The 22,333-nt window shown below is 42.0% G+C and overlaps 1 protein-coding gene across 4 annotated transcripts in view; it reads left to right on the forward strand.

Moving 5' to 3' along the window:
* CDK7 (cyclin dependent kinase 7) overlaps positions 1-22,333 on the forward strand; it is a 31,496-nt gene that overhangs the window by 3,323 nt on the left and 5,840 nt on the right. Inside the window, exons 4-10 of one of the 4 annotated variants that reach the window (XM_068422748.1) lie at positions 581-648; positions 2,604-2,672; positions 4,267-4,377; positions 5,150-5,268; positions 6,331-6,430; positions 8,273-8,359; positions 15,406-15,555. In XM_068422748.1, the coding sequence (XP_068278849.1) occupies positions 581-648; positions 2,604-2,672; positions 4,267-4,377; positions 5,150-5,268; positions 6,331-6,430; positions 8,273-8,359; positions 15,406-15,555 (704 nt within the window). Of the gene's footprint in view, positions 1-580; positions 649-1,134; positions 1,161-2,603; positions 2,673-4,266; positions 4,378-5,149; positions 5,269-6,330; positions 6,431-8,272; positions 8,360-15,405; positions 15,556-22,333 lie in introns of those variants that run through there. The other 3 variants (XM_068422751.1, XM_068422749.1, XM_068422750.1) reach the window with 3 other exon arrangements.

The raw sequence follows: 22,333 nt of genomic DNA on the forward strand, positions 1-22,333 counted from the left end.
GCCTTTTCCTCTGTGAGGTCTGGCCTTTAAAGGATTCAAGCAAGGGTGAGCAGGTTTTGGCCACTGTACCTTTAATGCCACAGCATGAATATAGAAAAATGCATGTGCCTTGCCTTATAAATACTGCTATGTCAAAAAGAAAAGAGATATATTCATGAGGTTTGTCAGTGTACCTCCCTCTGGAAGTGAGACACATTGAAGAACTGATATTTGCAAGATGTAACTTTTCTTTAAAACCAAAGCTTACAATACCCTAAAAAAGGTGATTTTTTTCTAGGCTTTCACTAGAACTTTCCCTTTTTGCCAAAAGGAGGATGTGTTGCTTCATAATCTAAATCCAGTTACTGTGGTGTAGAATTTATTTGCTGTGGAAGAAAGTGTATGTCCACTTTTATTCTGCAGCAATCTACTTATCTATGGCAATGTACATGTTATGTAACAAATTGTTGAGTGATGAGAAAGTAGTTTGTAGTAGTAAACCATCAGTGAGTAACAGAATGAGAGGTTTCTTTGGAGCTTAATCCAAAGTTTTAAATTTTGTTGTGTCTCTCGTTTTCTTTTTTTTTTTTTCCCAATGTAGGAATCAACAGAACAGCCCTAAGAGAAATAAAATTGTTACAGGAGCTAAGCCATTCAAATATTATTGGTGTAAGTAAAATGAATGCTACTTTTAGAATCAGTCCTCGAATACTTTTGGTACGGATTCAAACTGGAATTTAGAATTAGTTGCATCATGGAGATGCTACTTAACTTTATTTGAGCTATTTTTTCCAGCCCAAAAAGGGCAGTAAAACAATTGTTATGGCAGAACACCTATTTCAACAAGAAAGACAAAGTAGTTTCTTTTGAAATCGTATTATGTTTTAGCCTGGGGCTGTGTGGATATTGATGGTGGGGAGAATTGTGGAAATTCAGATTACGTGATTTTGCATCTCTCTGATAGACTTGCACATGAGTGCAGTGCTGAATTTACCTGATTGCTTGCTTCACATGAAACTGGTGACAGCCGAAAGCAGGCTTTTGTAAGCAATGCTAAAGTGGGATTCGTGTGGCTTATTACATTTTAGCGCTGATATCTAAAACCTCTATTGGAAGGAGTAAAACCTGTATCTTTTCAGTTCCATTTAGGTTGACTTCCAGCTACAGATACCCAGCTGGAGGTAAAGATATTCTAAAATCAGCTAATACTGATAATTTGAAGGTCTGCCATGGATATTAGACCAAATATGATTTTTCCAGATACTTTATTTAACTTTTTCAGAGTGGAAATATGGTTCTTTTCTGGATTGTGAACTTACTTTCAAAATGGTTGCTTTAGCTATCAAAGTTAGAGAATGTGCAGAGAGAGACAACTAAAATGGCAAAGGGATGGAGCATCTTCCTTACGAAAAAGTCTGTGATTCCTTGCTCTGGAGAGGAGAAGGTTGGGAGTGGGGAGTTGTACAAAACTGAGGTGGTAGGTGAAGTGCATGCAGAACTTATATTTGCAAAACCCCACAGTATTAGAAATAAGAGATGTGTTTAAAACATATTTGTGGCAGGTGGTGGAAATGGTACTGCTTGACACAGAGTGTAGTGAATTTCTTGAATGTGTTTCCCCAGGCATTATAGAAGCAGATAGCATCAGCAGTTCAAAAAGGAATTAGACAAATATATGATCAGCAGGTCCATAAGCAGGTACTAAAGGCAATAGACAAGATTGTACCCCTCTTAGCACTCCTGATGAAACTGTTGTGGATGTTGGAAGTGTAAGGGGCATGTATTACAAAAAGTGGCCAAGCCTGTAGGCTCACCTGCATAGTAACTTCTGTTACCATGGCTTCTGCAGAGGAAGAGCATGAGCACAGTCGATGCTATTATGAACTATGCAGATGACTATCTTGCAATTGGATAATTCACTTGGTCATCATACTGAGACTGTAAGGAATGAGCCACACCAGGGAGAGCATACCTTCCTGATCTTGAGGGTAGAATACCAGGCTAGAATATCTGTTGTTCTCACTCAGCATCACACTTGTGTTAACTAAAGTTAAAAACTGATTCTGTTGTTTCACAGCTTTATCCTCAGAAAGGGCCATTTGGGTATTCCTCAAAGAGTTTTATTTATCATAGAAAGCTTGCTACAAAGATGAATACACACCTAAAAATACTTTGAAAGGAAGTTAATAAGCCTAACAGAATTTCTAAATACTGCATGCTTACAGGAAGCAGATACACAGAGCTGAATCCATGGGAAAACTTAGTCTGGTCTCAAGAAAGGGTAGGCATTTTGTAGAACAGCAAAGTTTGGTGAGAGGACAAGGTGTGCATTAGATTATCTGTTGTAGCTAACATGGTACAGTTAATTCTTTCACCTTTTTTTTTTTTCCTAACTCCAGGAAGGAGGGGAATTGTGTAAAATGTGATTACCATACTTAACAGGGATTTTGTTTTTGGAGATTGAGCTAAGAAGCTAAACTGAGTAAGAATTTTTGTATTGCAAGTCAAAAAACTTAAACCAGTTCAAGCAAGCTGAAAATCTACATGCAGACTACAATGCTGCAGAATTTTAGAAAACTGGAAGTGTGAGAGTATGCTTCATCATAATGTATTTTGTTTTACAGCTTCTAGATGCATTTGGACACAAGTCTAATATTAGTTTGGTGTTTGATTTTATGGAAACAGATCTAGAGGTAAGATTTTTTTAAAGACTTTTTTTATTTCCGATGGTTTTTGAAAATGCTACTTTAACAGGCTTACATTTGCCCATGTTAGGTGATTTTCATCATGTCAGTTGATTAAGATCGTATCTTAAAAGTAGTTTGAATAATTTGACAATTTTTGTGAGTTCTCATGACTTTACTTTTAAATACTTGTCAGCATGATCTTCAAGAAACAGATTATGTTTACTATGTTAGTTTTCTGGTACTCCAGTCAGAGTGTAGAACCTCAGTCACAGATCAGCATCTCAGAGTGCAATTGCTAAGCATAATGGCATCAAACATGTTTAATGAAGTGTGATACTAAAGTATACCAAGTGATGAGCTGGTACTAAAATCACATGCATCTGAACCACTCTTTTAAATGTAACAGTGCTAGGTACTTGCAAATCAGCATCTTACAGATGTTTCATTCTCTAAGACCTTAAGTCAGTTTGTCTTTGTAGAAGTCGTTGTGTGAGATATTTCGATGTAGGAGTCTTCATTTTGGAAGACTGTCCTAGACAGCAATTCATGTCAGAGCTGCATATGCACACATCATACCTGTCTGGACTGAAATTAAAGTAGTTGTTAAGTGAGCTTATTACACATATGCTGTTAATAAATGGGGCTAGCATTTAAAAAGTTAAAAGAAAACACTGTCAGGCTTGCTGAAACCTAGATGAACGCAACACTGAAAAGGTTCAATCTTTTTTTGCCAATAGAAGTTGAAGTAATGAGTAGACTTTCTAGAGGATTAATTCTGTTTACTTAGTAACTATGCAACATTTAGAGCTGAAGAAGATACAGTGTACAAAGAGGAATGAAATACTGTTGTACTACATAATGCTGTGGTAAGCAGAGCTTTTAACTATTGTGGTATCACTGAGGCCACCATTTGGGACTGAAGCCTGTTGTGACTGGGCATGTGCTGCACACATGAAATTTTGTGTAGCTATTTTGTAAGTCTCAACCAACTTACAGCTTAGGAAATGCTATTACTCAACTGGACAGTAATATTAACAAGCAAGTTTTGGGGAATAGTGTAGAAAATACTTTCAAACAGGATGTTTACATAGAATTTTAATGTTAAAAATCAAAGAATGTAGAAAATGTAAGTAGATTTGTTAAAATGTAGCAAAGTGACCATACCTCTTGGTCTTCTTGGAAATAGAAGAGGAAACCATTGCGTTTACAAAGATTAGATACTTATGTTGCACAGAGAAAGAAGGAATAAGTGGGAACATAATTTCAAGTTTACTGACACATTTATCATTTTTATGTGTACATCTTTGTCTTACAAGTTTGGGTATTATCCTGGAACTGAGGTAAAATAATCAACTTGTGTTTCCCACCCATTTTCTCATTTGCTGGTTATGCAAAGTTCATGTAGGCTATCTGGACTCCCCATTTCAATTTCTGATCTCCAGAATAGACCTATTTTTCTGGAAAAAGGGTGAGAATGATTGAGAATATGTGACTGCCAATTCAAACTTTGTCTTAAAGGATGAAATAGCTTTTGAGCTGAAAGAATAGAAATAAGTTAACCTTGCATGGTAAGCTTTACTATCAATCTAACACTTTACAGGTTATTATAAAGGATACTAGTATTGTGTTGACACAATCTCACATCAAGGCATATATGCTGATGACACTTCAAGGATTAGAATATTTACATCAGCACTGGATTCTACACAGGGTAAGCGTGTACTAAATTGACAGCCTTTATCCTGTAACAAAAGTAACATTTGATAGAGTTGAGTCTAAACTCTAACAAAGAGAGTTTTGAAGTTCAGATGTTCTTAGTCTGTAAGCATTCATGCTAGCTGTTTTGGAGACTGTCTGGATATCGGTCTGCTTGTGGAAGGTGGTGAATGATTTCCATTGCATTGCTTGTTTGCTGTTTTTTTTCATCTTTCCTTCACCTCTTGAACTGCCTTTCTGTTGCTCCCAGATTTTTCTTGCTTTTGCTCTTCTTGTTCTCTTCCCTGTCCTGCTGAGGGTGGGAGGCTGGGGTGATAACACGGTGAGCAAATGGCTGTGTGGATGCTTTGCTACTGGCCAGAGGTCAACCCACAACACACTGTTACTGTATTAAACTGTATCACTTCCATGATTTCTACAGTTATTTGAAACATTTGCAAGGTCTTTTTATTCATTTGGCAACTATGCTATTAAGACAGAACTGCTGTTCCTGCAGCAAAGCTAGAATCTATCAAGAGGCATTTTTTTTAAACTCTCCAGCTTAAATATGCTAATATTCAAATAGGTGTGTTTCACTATGATTTTCATGTATCATGAAATACTTCATTTCCTTTTTTTAAAATTTTTTTTCCTCACAACGTAGACTTACGATAGAATCAAAAGCCTGCATTTTAGTATACTGTTACAGCATGCCTGCCAGGAGGTTCACTATATGTCTGTTTTTGTCAACACTGGTAAAATTCATTCTTTGCTTTCTGCACTGACAGGATCTTAAGCCAAATAATTTGTTGTTAGATGAAAATGGTGTTTTAAAATTGGCCGACTTTGGCTTGGCAAAATCTTTTGGAAGCCCAAATAGAGTTTATACACACCAGGTAGTAACAAGGTAAGACATTCTGTTTTGTTTCCTGCATAGTGATTGTGTAGCTGTTTTGCAGTGTCTCTTGAAATACGTCATGTCAAATCAACGTGTTCAAAGTTTGACATCTAGCTCATGTGATACGGCTGTAGTGGCAAAAGCCTTATAAAGAAAACACAAGAAAGCATTGTTTAGCAAAGTTGTCATAAGAACTCCTAGAATATGCATCCATGGGGGTTGCTCTGGGGTACGATACTCTTGAAATGCATGGAAATAATATGTATCTGCCTATAAGCGTGGCTTTCAGAGCAAGACAGCTGTTAGTTTCTGTTAATCATGAAACCTAGAATCTTTTTTTGTAGCTAGTCACATTACCTATCATGAGACAAAAGCTTGAACCAATTAAAATATTTATTAATGTTACTTATGGCATGCTTATTTAAGGTATATTTTAAAAAGCAGGACTGCAAAATAAACAAGGTATTTCCTTTTGTCTGCTGACATGCTAAAACTATTCAGGCAAAGCTGCTTTGTTTTGACACCTTTATTCAAATGGCAGAAATGCTACAGTAGTTTCAAATGTGTGTATACAATCATTGCATTAGACTTTATTGTTGTTAGGCAGTGGAAGTAGCTGTTTTAAACAACTGCTGTCCAGGTTCGTTTTGCATAAAACTAGTCTCTGTACTTAGGTCTGTTGGTATGGGGATTTTTGGAAGCTGGAAGGAGTTCTGTCTTTCTGTCATTTCTTCAACATAAAGTTTAAAGAAAACTTTGGTTTTTGTAACATGCAAACCTGCCTGTTAAATACTTTTTTCCTTTGCACATCTGCTGTTCTGTTGCTCGTTAATAAGCTCAGTTGAAACTGTAGTTAATTTGTGGTTATATGTGACCCTGTGGTGAGGAATGCACAATTTTGTTCAGTCTTTCTTAAACAAAACACTTTGCAGGGTACAGTACACCTCTTCAGTGTCTGAAAAATACATAGGCAGGAGCAGTATCCTCTTTGTAGTTCTTGTATTCCTACAATATACAGCATTTGACATGAGCAAAGCCAGGTGATTTTCCCAAAATGTGTTTTCTTTTCAGGTGGTACCGAGCCCCAGAACTATTGTTTGGTGCTAGAATGTATGGTGTTGGTGTTGATATGTGGGCTGTTGGTTGTATTTTAGCTGAATTGCTCCTCAGGGTAAGTCTTCAAATGTAAGCATTTTGTATTTGCTCTTCAGTGGATTACAAGTCTGTATGTGGGCTTCCTCTCTCCTGCTAACAGCAGCAGGTGAAAGCACTTACACTATTTACGAAAGGAAGAAGAGGAGGGGGGAAATAAAGCTTCCAAAAGCTTGCTAACTGTAAGGAAAGTGAAGTTTTGAAATAGACTGAGGTATAAGCATCACAGTCATGGGAAGTCTTTAAAAATAGCTAGGTAAGAAAATTGCAACAAACTGTAACAGTCTTGCCTTGGGGAAGGTCAAGTAGATAACTGTTCCAGTCCTCTGAAGGACACAGCCTTTCACACAGCCTTCTATCAGTTTTCATTTGCTACCTTTCTGGAAATGTGACATCATAGATACATGCATACTCTGTCCCTTATACATTGTTCCTCAATAACTGTAAATAATTATCACCAGTACCTTAATAGTGGGTTTATTTGAGTGAAAGACTGATATTTCTGTAAGCTGTAGTTAGTTGACAATACTGGAATGAAGCTGAAGGTTAACATCAGGCTAATCCTATGTCACTCCTGAGTAAGGTACACAGATGTAGTGGTCCTTAAGTATGTTTTACTGAAGTAGACCATTTATTATGCAGCTCTTTGGAGATGACATGAAAGTGGGAGGTGGTGAGTGGAGGGTACGGGCACAGACACAGCTGAAAGCATGAAGTAGCCTACAGTATAATTTATTTTCCATGAGTAAGTGGCTTCTGCTTGGTTTTTGCACCATACTTTGTTTGTGTGGCCACAACATGAACCAGATTGGGCAACTGGTCTGTCTGGAATCACCTTGAAAGAAATCTTTTGCCTTGGTTTATCACACACACAGGTGTGCCAGTACAATTTAGTTGGCAGTTCAGAAATGGAAATGTACAGTGTCTGTTTAAGCAGCCCTAGTGATGTGTACATAAATATGCATTAGACCTGCTAAAGTTGGATAAATCAAGGAAAGTCAGAAAGCAAATAAATTGTTGAATTCTGTTGATTCTTTGGTTTCTCATAAAGCAGAAAATGTTTTATGGTTCAGTTTTATCAGTGTGATAGATATAAATGTCTGAGCGTACTGGGTCAAGGGACAATGAAACTTCTGGGAGCTTTACAAAAACAGTTTACGTTCAAGGGGCTTTCATGACAGCAAAATTTAGTACACTGCCTAGTAGTCCTGTTCATTACAGTCTTTCTCTCCTTCTTAGTTAAATATTGCCTCTTAATTCTTCATAATTTTGCTTTGGTGACAAAGTCCCTTTTTTCTTGCATCGTGTGGCTGATGCGCAAGGTACAAGTTGAAGTGGGCAAATATCCCCTTTGCTCTCTTCTGCTTAGTTTAAATGAGACATGACAGTGATTGGGCAGTTCCTGTGCTAGTGGGCCAATGCTCTCCCTCATGTTGTGATCTCGTTCCATCAGTCTAACTGCTGCTTGTGTAATCGAGTCACAATTCACTTTTAAATGTTTTGAATATATATAAAACCTAACTTAAGGAGCAGATGATGGAAAGATCACTGTGACCAACCAACTTTAAACTGGCAACTGAGATGTAAAATCTTTCTTATCCTGTGTTTATTTATTTTACATTAATGTGGTGGTGGCTTAATCTTATGTTTAGCTCTGCTATCAAGTGAGTGATACCAAGCCAGGGTTGCAAGAAACCTTCAGAATCTATTTGGACATTGCTAGAAAGCCTCAAATATTCAGTGTACCTCTTTGTGGGCAGCTGGTATACAAAGATGTTTTGTCCTGCAATTATGAAGGGTATCTCAAAGCTCCTCTCTAGAATTGAAGTTAATTCAATCAAATGCTGTTGCCTTCTTCCAGGTTCCTTTTTTGCCTGGAGACTCTGATCTTGACCAGCTGACAAGGATATTTGAAACACTGGGCACTCCAACAGAGGAACAGTGGCCTGTGAGTCGTTTTGTTTAACAGACTGACGTTAGTTTTGCCTGATAACTATCTATTTTAGCTTTTGAAATTAAATTAAAGGGTATACCAGAATACATGAGTAGATTTTCAGGAGGCAGCTGCCTCATCTCACAAAGCAGAGGATAAGCAGCCAAGACTTATTGTTTCTCTTGGCAAATCCCTGTTCAATATAGCAGTGTTGTTAGCATTAAGCAACAGTAATGAAACTTCTTGGTTTCCTTTCTGTGTGTATCCACAGTTTCCCATGGCTATTGGTGTGAAATTATTGTTGTTGCTTCCTGTTTTTTGAGATGCTTGATTAATTAAGCATCTTCTGCTTTAAGCTGAAAAGCTTTAATCACTTTCAGAAGTAGGAACAATTTGTAGGGACTTAAGTTGGCCCAGATAAGTTATAGTTTTGGGATACAGTAAGAAACACCAGACCAGCAACTTTAGGGAGAAACAATTTATCTCAGAGTAATGGTACTGTAATAACTACAAATTAGTAGTACAGTTATCTCTGAGATGACAGTAAATTCAGTAATTCAGTAATACCAGGCCAAACTTAATGTCAAGGCACACAGTGGCCTACCTAACCATGGTTATCGGGCAGACTGACAGGAAGCAGGGCAGAACTTCTGATGAGTGACTTGGACCAGTGGACAGGCACGGGGAGTCCTGGATGCCCTAATCAGACCATTCTCTTTTGTAGTTGAGTTGTGGAAGCAATCTCTGGACTTGCTAACCAGTTATCACATCCTACCTCTGCGCTTCCTCTGTGCCAGTTTTCCTTTGTGTGAATGGTGCTCGGTTGCGGCCTTAAGTAGTATGCAATCACCAAATGGAGCTATAGCCATATAAGATGTGTGGTCACCATATGGAGGAGACGCTGTATAAAGCAATACTAGCCGCAGTTTTTCACCCCTTGCTTATGCAACTTTGTCAGGGAAAGAATTGTCTTGCCATGGCAGCATAAGGCCAAGACTGATGTTGACACTACCCAGCTCTTAGGAGTGTCAGGTATGGAGTGGAGTCTGGTCAGGGAGTGATGAAGGGTGGTTAAATTGAGACAAGACAGTCAAGGTGATGTGTAAGAAAGCATCAGAACAGCGCAGGCCAAAGCCAAGTACAATCTTTAATATGCAACTAAAACAAGTAAGAAGCCACTCAAAATAAGGATAACAACTAGGTAAAGAAGTAGGATGTTCCATATCCTCCTAATGGCGGGAGGCTATCCTAAGAGGAATTCCTGCCAACTATGTTTGACTTTTTTTTTTTAAAAAAGACCACTTCCCAGGATTTGTTTGATCTCTGGTCCCATGATTATTAAAGTTTGTTGTGCCTGCTTCTTTGCCTGTTTCAATAGTCAAGGCAAATCTTCATGTTGCAAAAGCCGTTCAATTAGAAATAAATTCATACTGATAAGGGTATGGATGATATAGTGGGTTTAGGAAGGGAAGTAGGAGATAGACTTGGAGATGTGGGAATAATATTACACTTGAGAGCTTTCAGAGCATTAGCCAAAGGCATACATTATCAACAGAGTGAGAAAATATAAAGGTCATGCTACAAAAGGATTAACATAGGCGTACCACATGCTCATTGTTGGTTCACTGATGTGTTGGTCCCTTAACTGATACAGAGGTATCTCCCATTTCAATTGTTTACGATCCCACAGTTAATGTGATGTTCTGCTTTGGGTTACGGAGGTATAATATAGTCGCAAAGAGAATTCCATATTGGGGAGCTGTGGGGTTTTTCCTCCTACAGTGTTAAAGTAGCGAGGTTCCATAAGCCAGGCTTTCCCATTTGTCGATGTGATTTGAACACATTCAGTTCACTACATTTGAAGTTGTATTCCATAGTGTGCTGCAGCCTGGGTTAAAGCTTTAACAGTGGGATAACTGCAATGCGCATGCAACCAGTGAGTTACCATGGTGGTTTCACATTCCAAGTTGCAGGTTTGGGCTAAGGTTTCCTCAGTTTCATCTGCTAGTATTAGGCTACTATTAGCTTATCATGGGTGTCAGCGTCCACTATCACTTTCACCCCTGATTGCAGCAGTGGCATCTGCTCATTCCACCTAGCCTCAGCCATGGGGTGAGCAGAATGAGGTCAACATGGCCTACAGCCAAAGTGTGCAAATATCTTCCTAAAGAAGATGGCCCCTAATTTCTGTGATAAGAGTGCAGAAGGAGCATGCCCTCCAAGAGGGAAAGCCACCAGTGCATCTAGAACAGCCCACAGGTCGGGCAGTATGGGCAGAGGAGCAAATGGCTAAGCAAAGGCTAGGAGTTTTAGCTGTCTGGGCAGTACCATGACAATTGGCCATAATGATTTGGCCATCAGTGGTACAGACAATGGTGTCACACCCAAACCAGGCACTAGTGCAAAGGATTGCTGAGCCATTAGTAAACCAGGCACCCTCCTATGGGGTGGTGAAAGGAGGCACTTATGTAACAGGCAAATCCAAGTGATCGTTGGTAGCTACAGAAATGGGAAAGGCGAGGTGGGTGAGAATAGAAGGGTTGGGGCCTGAAGGTTGGGCTCCATCAGTGATGACAGGGATACCAAGAACCCAATGTTGAGTGGCAACGGATTGAGTTCATCCTTCAGGGAAAGGAATGTTGTGAAGGATGTAATGAAGAATAGTATGTAGAACCCTGAGTGTAAGGGGACGATCCCCAAGGAGTTGTCAATGTCAGAAAAGGTAGCAAGTAAAGCATGCTCCGGTTTACAATATGAGGCTTGTGCATCTTGCCACCTCTTGCTACCAAAATGGATTGGTGTAGCGTTAGGGTCATCGGAACTTCTTTCCTTGAACAGGCCCTACCAGGCACCATTTCTACTCTACTGGGCCCTGAGTTCAAATCTACCAGTAGGGGTGAGGAGTCCTAAATATTGATACTGTTGAATACTTATCAGGAGAAGGATTAAGGCCTATTGATGACTTATGTTCCAGTCCCAGGTGAAATGTTTTTTCAGCAAGGAGTACAGAGGATGGACTGGCTGACTAAAACCAGGGACATGGGCATGCTGTAATGTATAAAGTGCCTAAAATCTCTGGAGGTTGTATTTGGAGGAGGGAGTAGGTAAAGATAAAAGGGGTTGCAAGATTATTTCAGGCATACTTCCGGTACTAGCAGACAAGGAGACTCTCACATTCTGGGCATGGCCCTGGCACTTACAGGGAGGAATAGAAATATCCCAGTGTTCTTTCAGGGCTGAAACTACAAGGGTCATAACTTATGCAACACATGAATGTGTAGGTGTGCCCAGGAGCCTGTCATTGGTATACTGGTGGCAAGAGAGATCAGGAGTGGAAGAAATTTCAGCTAATGCTAAGAGAACATGAGTAAGGGTATGATGATGGTGATAATCTTGAGGTAAATGAGTAAAGGTGTACTGAATGCTATTCCATGTAAAAGTAAAGTGACATTGTTCATTTAAGTGGATGAGGAACTGGAAGAACGTATCTTTAACATCCAAAACTGCCATCCATAGGTAAGAAGCAAGGCAAATGGTGTTGTGTACTTCAGCAGCTATTAGAACTGTTGCATGAAGCAGAGAGGAGGCAGAATGTATGCTACAGTAGTCAACAGTCAGATGCCAAGACCCATTTGTTGGGTTTGTCCACTGGCCAGATGGAGCTGCTAAACAGGGCATGGGTGTGAATGACTGTTTCCTGTTCTTCCAGTCCTGCGAGAAGGGAGGTAGGTGATGGGTTTTGAGCTCATGGTTTTACAGGGTGCAGCTGTAAACTAACAACATGGGTCATTGGAGGTACAGGAGGTACTTATTGGAACTAGCAAGTGGTTTCGTTCAGAAGTACCAAGATGCCATACCTTGCCTGGAGCATCATGGAAGGTTTGGCTTCCGAGTACGTTCATATCTAAGCCGTTAGAATCTCCAAAAGCTGCAGATCTTTGGGCTGTACGTCTACTAGGGAAGACATACTTGACTGTGACTACAGGAAGAGCTATGAGTGATCCTGTGAACCCAAGACTACTGCAGTATGAGGAAAGCGGTCCCCTCCAGTGTGTGATCTATTGATGACAGAAATTTGAGCACTCATATCAATGAGGCAATGCAAACACAATTTATCGTTGATGGTGACATCTAGCACTAGATTGGAAGTCCATATAAGCTGCACCCTCCATAGCACCTCAGAGGGACTGGTGGCTCCTGACCCGGCCCCTGTGGTGCTAACTGGACCTCTAATTAAAGTCGGGGTAATGCAAGGCTGGGGTTTCTAGGCTTCAGCTGATGGAATGGCAGGAGGAGCACTTGCGCCTTTACCTCTGATGGGAGAATGTGTGGCACAATGCAGAGTGTTGGCAAGAGCCAGTGACACTGATGCTGGGACTCTGTGTATTGCCTATTTGAGAACGCCCAGGGCCAAACAGACTTTCCATGTTTCAAGGTGCTTTGGGTCAGGGGCCTTTCACAGAGGTGTAGGGGTTTTTTTTAACCTATGGGGGCACAACAGGGTTTGGTGGTAACTATAGCTGCATCCTTAGGGAGACAGGAAGAAAACAGAATGGGCACAGCAGAAGCTACCTTTTGTACTAGCAGGGACTGTGTGGAGCTGGGTGCTGCACCTGTAAGGCCAGCACCTATTGGCATTAAATGTCCTGTGAGTGAACACTTTTTGACTAGTAGGCACTACTGTGTCTCAGTGGAATGATAATAGGTCTTCATCTGCCACAGGGCCTACATCTAAAGCATGATTGATAGCAACCTAGCTGTGCTCAGTTCTAAATCTGTGGGATTGGCCAGGGAATAGCCAGGGTCCTCAGTCATCTTGGGGCCCTTCTCTTTGAACATAAACTTCTGATGCCCAAAAGACAGAGTCTGTATTTTCTGGTGGAATTTGTAGTCAGATCTAGACCCTAAAGTGAGGGTCTGGGCTTCTGAATCTGAAATTTGGATGGTATCCTCTCCTCATATTTGCAAGCCAGGCTAAGTAATCCACAGTAACAGATATGCGATAGCGCTTGCTTAATTTGTCTAGGTGTACATTTGTGAAAGGGAGCGTAGAGATACTTGCGATGCTTCCATTAGCGTCATACTCAATTTCAATAAGTGATGGGATTCGTAAGTCTGGTTGGGCTTCAAGAATTTGATGTATCATTGTTTGAATCCAAATCAAACCAAATATTTCCTTTGCAGTCTTCTTGGTCAATATATAAAGCTTTATGTATTTTTGTTGCGGAACCTCCCTTTTCTGCAGCTGGTCAAGTTTTTCTCTGGCAGGGGCTGCCACTGCGAGGACCGCAAGGTGCTCTGACTTCTCCACGCAAGCCTGTATGCTTTTAACACAGGCAGTGGCAAGAGTCTTGTCTTCAAATGCAGACTGAGTATCCTGCTGGGCTTCAGCTAATTCAAATGGTGTTCAGTATTTCTGAGATAGTGAGCAAAGAGGAACAGGCAGAGTAACTCCCCCTTCATGTTTTTGTCTTTCTGAATTTCTCAAAGTAGCTAGGGAAAAGGGAACAGGTACTTCCCTCTGTCAGAGAATCTGGTATTGGGGCAAAACAACCAGTTAGGGCACCCACTACAAGTTTGGGGCAGGTAATGATGCTGTGGACCATATCCCACTTCTGACACCAGAGGTGGCCCAGCCAAGTTACAGGTTCAAGATGTGGTAACAGACAGCAGACAAACAGCTTTAGGGATAAACAGCTTATTTGAGAATAATGGTGCTGTAACAAATACAAATCAGTAGTGTCATTATGTGGGTCGAGATGACGGTAAATCCAGTAATTCACTAACACTGGGCTAAACTTAATGTCAGGACACACAATGACCTACATAACTGTGGTCATCAGGCAGGCTGACAGGAAGCAGGGCATGGCTTCTTCAGACAAGCAACTTGGACCAGCCGATGGGCACAGAGGGTCCAGAATTCCTTGATCAGACCGTCCCCTTTTGTAGTTGAGTTGTGGAAGCGCTCTCTGGACTTGTTAACCAGTCAGCACATCCCACCTCTGCACCCTCTCTGTGCGGCTGTTCCTTTGTGTGAATGGTGTTCGAATGCTATGGTACGCGATCACGAAACAGAGCTCTAGCCATACGGAGAAATATCGTATAAGGCACTACGAGCCCACACAGTTCTGTTGTTCTGGGATTCTAAATGAAACCCTTGAAGATTTTTGCAATGACATTTCTGCTGTCTTTGAGGAAGAAGAGTTAAGATAACAGGTGGGGAAAGGTGATGCATTCCCAAATTAAATTGCAAACCCACGTATTTCAATTATTGAAACCTTTAGTGTCAAGATTATAACTGATTGAGCACATTTTTCACTTCAGTGTTACTATTTTATTTTGCTTGGATAAACTTACTGAAGTGTGATGACGAGAGGTTTAAAATACTTAAAATACTATTAAAATACAATGTTTGGATAATTGTAACAACATCATTTTTATTATAGAATTTGAATACAATGGGATTGATTTCATAGCTAGAGGAGAAAAAAGTATACAATTCACCTGTTGTTTAACTGCTTGGCATATTTTCCTTCCCTTCGCCCACTCACCAAATAAAAAGTTTATCAGTTGTGCCTTTCAGAAGTACCTCAAAACGCTTATGATAATCTGCTAACTTTGAGTAGGAGGATAGTGTATTATTAACCTGGAGAAAATGCAGACTGGCTCTTTTGTGAATCTTGCCTCTTCCACCATGTCAGTTCACAAAAGAAAAAGGTGAAGCTAGTTTTACTTCATTTGTCTGCACCCACTCTAAAGTTCTTTCATACTTCCTTTCTTTGTTAGCAGTTTTTACTTTTGGACTGGTCACTACTAAAGCAAGGGAAAGACAGATCACTTAAAAAGGGAAAGTGTGAAACAACTCTAACAGTTAATAAAAAACCAAAAAGTAGTCCTTATGGCATACTATTCCTACATTTATTTTGGTGGCCAAGTATTAGCAAGGTCTTCTGAAAGGTAATTTGCTTCTGCAGAAAGACAGCCATATGAAGTTCCCTTTCTGTGAAAAGCTGAACTCTTTCTAACTTGAAAAACATACATTCCATTTTTTGTCTTTGTAGGGGGTGACAAGTCTTCCAGATTATGTCACATTTAAGCCTTTCCCTGGAATGCCACTTCAACATATCTTCAGTGCAGCTGGCGATGATCTGCTCGATCTTCTGCAAGGCTTATTCACATTTAATCCTTGCACTAGGGTTACAGCTACTCAGGTATAGTACACTTGCTTTATGTCCTAATGTTCATTAACCTACTGTTAATATCAGATAAATGTGCTTTAAAGCCAGTAAGCCAGGTTTGAAATGAAATGTCATAGCTCTATCTGTGAAATACTAGAACACTAAAGGTGTTTTATAGAGAGAACTCTGGAAGGCATTGTCACGGTTTAAAGCTGGGCTGGCTATTAACCCAGTGGCAGATGCTCTCTGTTAACCCTCTCCCCCCCCGTAAGGGAAAGGGAAAGGGAAAAGGGAGAGAGACTTATGGGTTGGAAAGTTAAAACAGTTTTAATAAACTATAATAATGAAAAAGAGTATAATAACAATAATAATAGAAATAATCAAACATATACAAATATATACAAATATATACAAAACCAAGACTGAGAGCTTGGAAAGCCTCCTCAGGCAGAGTTGCTCCCCCCAGCACGGGTAGAGGGGAAAATGCAGTAGCTCCCCCCAGCACAGGCAGAGGGGAAAATGCAGTAGCTCCCCCCAGCACGGGCAGAGGGCAAAATACAATAGCTCCCCCCAGCACAGGCAGAGGGGAAAATGCAGTAGCTCCCCTGCCATCACACCTGCAGGCTTTTAACTGGAGAATTGGCAAAGCTGGTACCAATCAGTGGGAGACAGGAGGGCCCCTCCCTCCTGGGCCCCATCTCCAGGAGGCAGTGGGTTAGTGATAAATAGGAAAGTGAGAATGACGTGTGTGGGATGGAATACCTCGTTGGTCAATCTTGGGTCACCTGCCCTGTCTGCTCCCCCCTGCAGCTGCGACCCCCCTTCGGCTCTTCACTCGTAAGCAGTGAGGAATTTAGCAGTGACCTTGGTTTCTCTAAGACTAATTGGCCTGGTTTGGGCCAAACCGGGACATTCCACCCCTTATTCCATACCATTCACATCATACTCAGATCACCACTACCTTTTCATTTTCAAATATATATACACATATCACTAGTTTATGATTCATCTCTATACAAAAAGTTCATTAAGTTCATTTGGTTCAGGATTGTGGGTTTCCATCTGGCTAGCAGTCTCTCAGCAGTCTCTCTGGCTAGCAGTCTCTCTTTTGTCATGGTTCGTGCCCATGGGTTGCAGGTTAAAGATGTCAGACTCGAGGAGGTTACTGGACGCCACTTGATGAAGCTAGCTCCGGTCTCATCACCACTGTCTTAACCTGAAAGACACTTATGCAGCAACAACATACAGTTCAGAATTAAGTAGTCTCACCCAGAATCAGATCACCTTCAGGGACACATCGGACTTCACCATCTTGCAACATCACCCACCAAGTACATCCATGTCCCTGAGCAAAAGCAATCCCACGAATGGGTTTACCTTTGCCCGTTGCAGGAAGAATCCAGACAGTTTTTCCCAATAGATTCCTTTCATGCACCACAGGGACTTTATCTCCTTCTACTGTATGTAGAAGGTCTGACTGAGCAGGGCCAGCTCGATTGATAGATCCTCTGGTGTTAACTAACCAGGTAGCTTGTGCCAGATGTTTATCCCAGTTTTTAAAGGTTCCACCCCCCATTGCTTTCAGGGTAGTTTTTAACAGCCCATTATACCGTTCAATTTTCCCAGAGGCTGGTGCATGATAGGGGATGTGATATACCCATTCAATGCCATGCTCTTTGGCCCAGTTGTCTATGAGACTGTTTTTGAAATGAGTCCCATTGTCCGACTCAATTCTCTCTGGCGTGCCGTGTCGCCACAAGATTTGCTTTTCAAGGCCCAGGATAGTGTTCCGGGCAGTGGCATGGGGCACAGAGTATGTTTCCAACCATCCGGTGGTCGCCTCCACCATGGTAAGCACATAGCGTTTACCCTGGCGGGTTCGAGGGAGTGTGCTATAGTCAATTTGCCAGGCCTCCCCATATTTATATTTCAACCACTGCCCCCCATACCACAAAGGTTTTAACTGTTTGGCTTGCTTAATTGCGGCGCATGTTTCACAATCACAGATAACCTGTGCAATAGAGTCCATAGTTAAGTCCACCCCTCGGTCACGAGCCCATCTGTATGTTGCATCTCTCCCTTGATGACCTGAAGTGTCATGAGCCCACCGAGCTAAAAATAGTTCACCTTTATGTTCCCAGTCCAAATCTATCTGGAACACTTTAGCAGCTTGATCCGCTTGTTGGTTGTTTCGATGTTCCTCAGTTGCCCGACTTTTAGGTACGTGAGCATCTACGTGACGTACCTTCACAACTAGTTTCTCTAGCCGAGCAGCAATATCTTGCCACAATTCAGCAGCCCAAATAGGTTTACCTTTGCGCTGCCAGTTGCTTCGCTTCCACTGCTTTAACCACCCCCACAAGGCATTTGCTACCATCCATGAGTCAGTATAAAGATACAGCCTTGGCCACTTTTCTCGTTCAGCAATGTCTAGAGACAGCTGGATGGCTTTTACCTCTGCGAATTGACTTGATTCACCTTGTCCTTCTGTGGCTTCTGTGACTCGTCATATGGGACTCCATACAGCAGCTTTCCACTTCCGATGCTTTCCTACAAGACGGCAGGATCCATCGGTGAACAAGGCATACTGCTTCTCATCCTCTGGTAGTTCATTATATGGTGGGGCTTCTTCAGCACGTGTCACCTCCTTTTCTGGTGGCATTCCGCAGTCTTTGCCTTCTGGCCAGTCCATGATCACTTCTAAGATTCCTGGGTGATTAGGGTTTCCTATTCGAGCCCTCTGCGTAATTAATGCAATCCATTTACTCCATGTAGCATCAGTTGCATGATGGGTAGTAGGAACCTTACCCTTGAACATCCAGCCTAGTACTGGTAATCGAGGTGCCAGGAGAAGTTGTGCTTCAGTACCAATTACCTCTGAAGCAGCTCTAACTCCTTCATATGCTGCCAGTATCTCTTTTTCAGTTGGAGTGTAATTGGCCTCGGAACCCTTGTATCCTCGACTCCAAAATCCTAGGGGTCGACCTCGAGTCTCCCCTGGTACTTTCTGCCAGAGACTCCAGGTAGGACCATTGTCCCCAGCTGAGGTGTAGAACACATTTTTAACATCTTGTCCCGTACGGACCGGTCCAAGGGCTACTGCATGCACAATCTCTTGTTTAATCTGTTCAAAAGCCTGTCGTTGTTCAGGGCCCCACTGAAAATCATTTTTCTTTCTGGTCTCTTGATAAAGAGGGCATACAATCTGGCTGTAATCTGGAATATGCATTCTCCAGAAACCCACAACGCCTAAGAAGGCTTGTGTTTCCTTTTTGTTAGTTGGTGGGGACATGGCTGTTATTTTGTTGATCACCTCTATCGGGATCTGGCGACGCCCATCTTGCCATTTAATCCCTAAAAACTGGATCTCCCGGGCAGGTCCCTTGACCTTGCTTCTTTTTATGGCAAAACCAGCTTTCAGAAGAATTTGGATAATTTTCTCCCCTTTGTCAAAAACTTCTGCTGCTGTATCACCCCACACAATGATGTCATCAATGTATTGCAAATGTTCTGGAGCTCCACCCTTTTCTAGTGCAGTCTGGATCAGTCCGTGGCAAATAGTAGGACTGTGTTTCCACCCCTGGCGCAGTCGATTCCAGGTATACTGGATACCTCTCCAGGTAAAAGCAAACTGTGGCCTGCACTTTGGTGCCAAAGGGATAGAGAAAAATGCATTAGCTATGTCTATGGTGGCATACCACTTGGCTGCCTTTGACTTCAGTTCGTATTGAAGTTCTAGCATGTCTGGCACAGCAGCACTCACAGGTGGTGTAACTTCATTTAGGCCACGATAGTCCACAGTTAATCTCCATTCTCCATCAGACTTTTGCACTGGCCATATAGGACTGTTAAAGGGTGAGCGAGTCTTGCCAATCACTCCTTGATTTTCTAATTGTCTAATCAGTTTATGAATGGGGATCAGGGAGTCTTGATTGGTACGATATTGTCGTCGGTGCACCGTGGTAGTAGCAATTGGCACCTGTTGTTCTTCAACCTTCAGCAACCCCACAACAGAAGGATCTTCTGAGAGGCCAGGCAAGGTAGACAGCTGTTTAATGTCCTCAGTCTCTACAGCTGCTGTACCAAAGGCCCATCTATACCCTTTTGGGTCCTTGAAATACCCTCTCTTGAGGTAGTCTATGCCAAGGATGCACGGAGCATCTGGGCCAGTCACAATGGGCTGCTTTTTCCATTCATTTTTAGTTAGGCTCACTTCGGCCTCCAATACAGATAACACTTGAGATCCTCCTGTTACTCCTGAAATACTGATAGGTTCTGCCCCTTTATGATCCGATGGCATTAGGGTGCACTGTGCACCAGTGTCTACCAAGGCTCGATACCTTTGTGGTTTTGATGTGCCAGGCCATCGAATCCACACAGTCCAATAAACTCGGTTGTCCCTCTCCTCCACCTGGCTGGAGGCAGGGCCCCCCTAATTAAGAAATGGATTCGTGCTGCTCACAGAGACTGGACCTTCATTTCTCCTATTCACACTTGGGAAAAAGTGATTTGAGGCCCATCTCCCCTGACTGGGGTCCTGCTCACTGGTAACTGGAGCAGCCATCCTTCTAGAAAAATTCTCTCTGGTATTTCTTTTAGCTTGCAACTCACGTACTCGTGCCTGTAGGGTACTGGTAGGTTGTCCATGCCATCTGCTCATGTCCTCCCCATAACCACGCAGGGCAAACCACAGGATACCTCATGATGTGTTCTGTTTCCTTTGAGCTGGTCCTGTAGGAGAACGTTTTCTCTTAACAGCTGCAACGCGCGCCTGCGTAGGTAGAGAGTCAAGTTTATTCTCGATCATGGACAGTTTGTCTGACAGTTGTTTAAATGAGTCCTTGTTCTCCTTAGTCAGTTTTTCCACAGCCGAGATGCGTGCCTGCAGTGGGGAAGAAATACTATCTTCATACTGTCGCATACAGTTAGCCATTTCGCCCACAGTAGAATGTGCCATATCATCTTCTCCCCATACTAATATTGACAATGTATGGGTGTATGTCGGTGGAGCATTCTTCACAACCTTCCGGAACATGGATCGGTTGCTTTCCACTTCATCAGGATCTACAGGATCTACAATGTCCCGTGGGTGTCTATAAATGATCTCTTGCACAGCCAGTTCTCTAAGGTAGTTAATACCTTTTTCTATAGTGGTCCATTTGCTCAGGTGGCTCATAACATCATCTTTATAGGGATACCTGCTCTTTACAGCTGACAAGAGTCGCCTCCAGAGACTGATAGTGTTTGACTTTCTTGCGAGCGCCTTATCAATACCACCATCTCTGGACAGGGATCCCAGCTGTCTGGCTTCTCTGCCATCTAATTGCATGCTGTCTGCCCCATTGTCCCAGCATCGGAGCAACCAGGTAATAATAGGTTCACCGTCATAACGGCTGAAGTCTTTCCTTATATTTCTCAGGTCCTTCAGGGATAAGGAGTGGTAGGTTATCTCTACGTCCGAGTCCTCCTCTTGTGATAGTTCTGCTTTAGAAGGACCTTTCTTCTGTGATGGGTCTGCTTTAAAAGGACGATCGAGGAAATCCCCATCTGTGTCAGGCCCTAACTCTGCCTGAGAAGGGCCCTCACCTGGGTCATATGATGGCTCTGCCTTAGAAGGCTCTGAGTCATCATCCTTCACTTCATGAGCTGATTTCTTTTGGTATTTCTTCCTGGTTACAGGAGCAATTGGTACAGATTCGATAGATGCTGGAGTCTGAGTAGATGCAGTGGCTGTCGTGGGAGTGCTGAGAGTCTGAGTAGCTGCAGTGGCCATCTTGGGGGGTGTAGCAGCTGTGGTACCGGCTGCCGAGGTTTCAGTGGGTTTAGTGGCTGTAGTGGCAGTACACACTGTAGGATCTGAGGTGGCTGCATAACACCTACAACTGTCCCTGCACCGATATTTAATCTTATCCCACATCAGAAACACATTCAGGACAACCAAAAATAAAAACATGCCACCTAGACAGCACCATCCTAATTTCGCAAAATCTAGTGGAATCAGCTTGGCAGAAAAGGAGAAGGTGCTATTTCCCGAAGTAAAACTGGAAGTGTAATCATTAACAGAATCAGCTAAAGGACGCCTGGAGCGTGCAGATGAAGTTGCTGCTACTGATTCGCGATTAAAGCTGCCCATCATTGTGTCATAGAGATAAGAGATCGGAATATTAACTGCCCAGTTTATCACAGCATAAATCAGTATCAAACCCCATACCAAAACAATACATTTCAACCAGCGCCCACTGCTAAACTGCATGTAAACATTCATAAGAAGCAAGCAATAACACAGTGCCCACGGCAGGTAAGGCATCATTGCAATACTCAACTGTGAAAGAAACTCCATAAAAAGATGGGATAACACAGCATTCAAAAATGACATCACCATCTTCACTATCTGTTTTAACTTTCCAACCCCTTGTAAATCTCAAAGGAAGAAATCTGATACTCTCTCAGCTGAGCTCTCCAGGTCTCCTCCCACCAGAGCCAGGATTCAACTTATCAGAGGAACCTGTTGGAGCTTCTCTCGAGCCCCACATTGGGCGCCAATAAATCTGTCACGGTTTAAAGCTGGGCTGGCTATTAACCCAGTGGCAGATGCTCTCTGTTAACCCTCTCCCCCCCCTAAGGGAAAGGGAAAGGGAAAAGGGAGAGAGACTTATGGGTTGGAAAGTTAAAACAGTTTTAATAAACTATAATAATGAAAAAGAGTATAATAACAATAATAATAGAAATAATCAAATATATACAAATATATACAAAACCAAGACTGAGAGCTTGGAAAGCCTCCTCAGGCAGAGTTGCTCCCCCCAGCACG

Source organism: Nyctibius grandis, chromosome Z, assembly GCF_013368605.1.
Source record: "Nyctibius grandis isolate bNycGra1 chromosome Z, bNycGra1.pri, whole genome shotgun sequence".
NCBI lineage: Eukaryota > Metazoa > Chordata > Aves > Nyctibiiformes > Nyctibiidae > Nyctibius > Nyctibius grandis.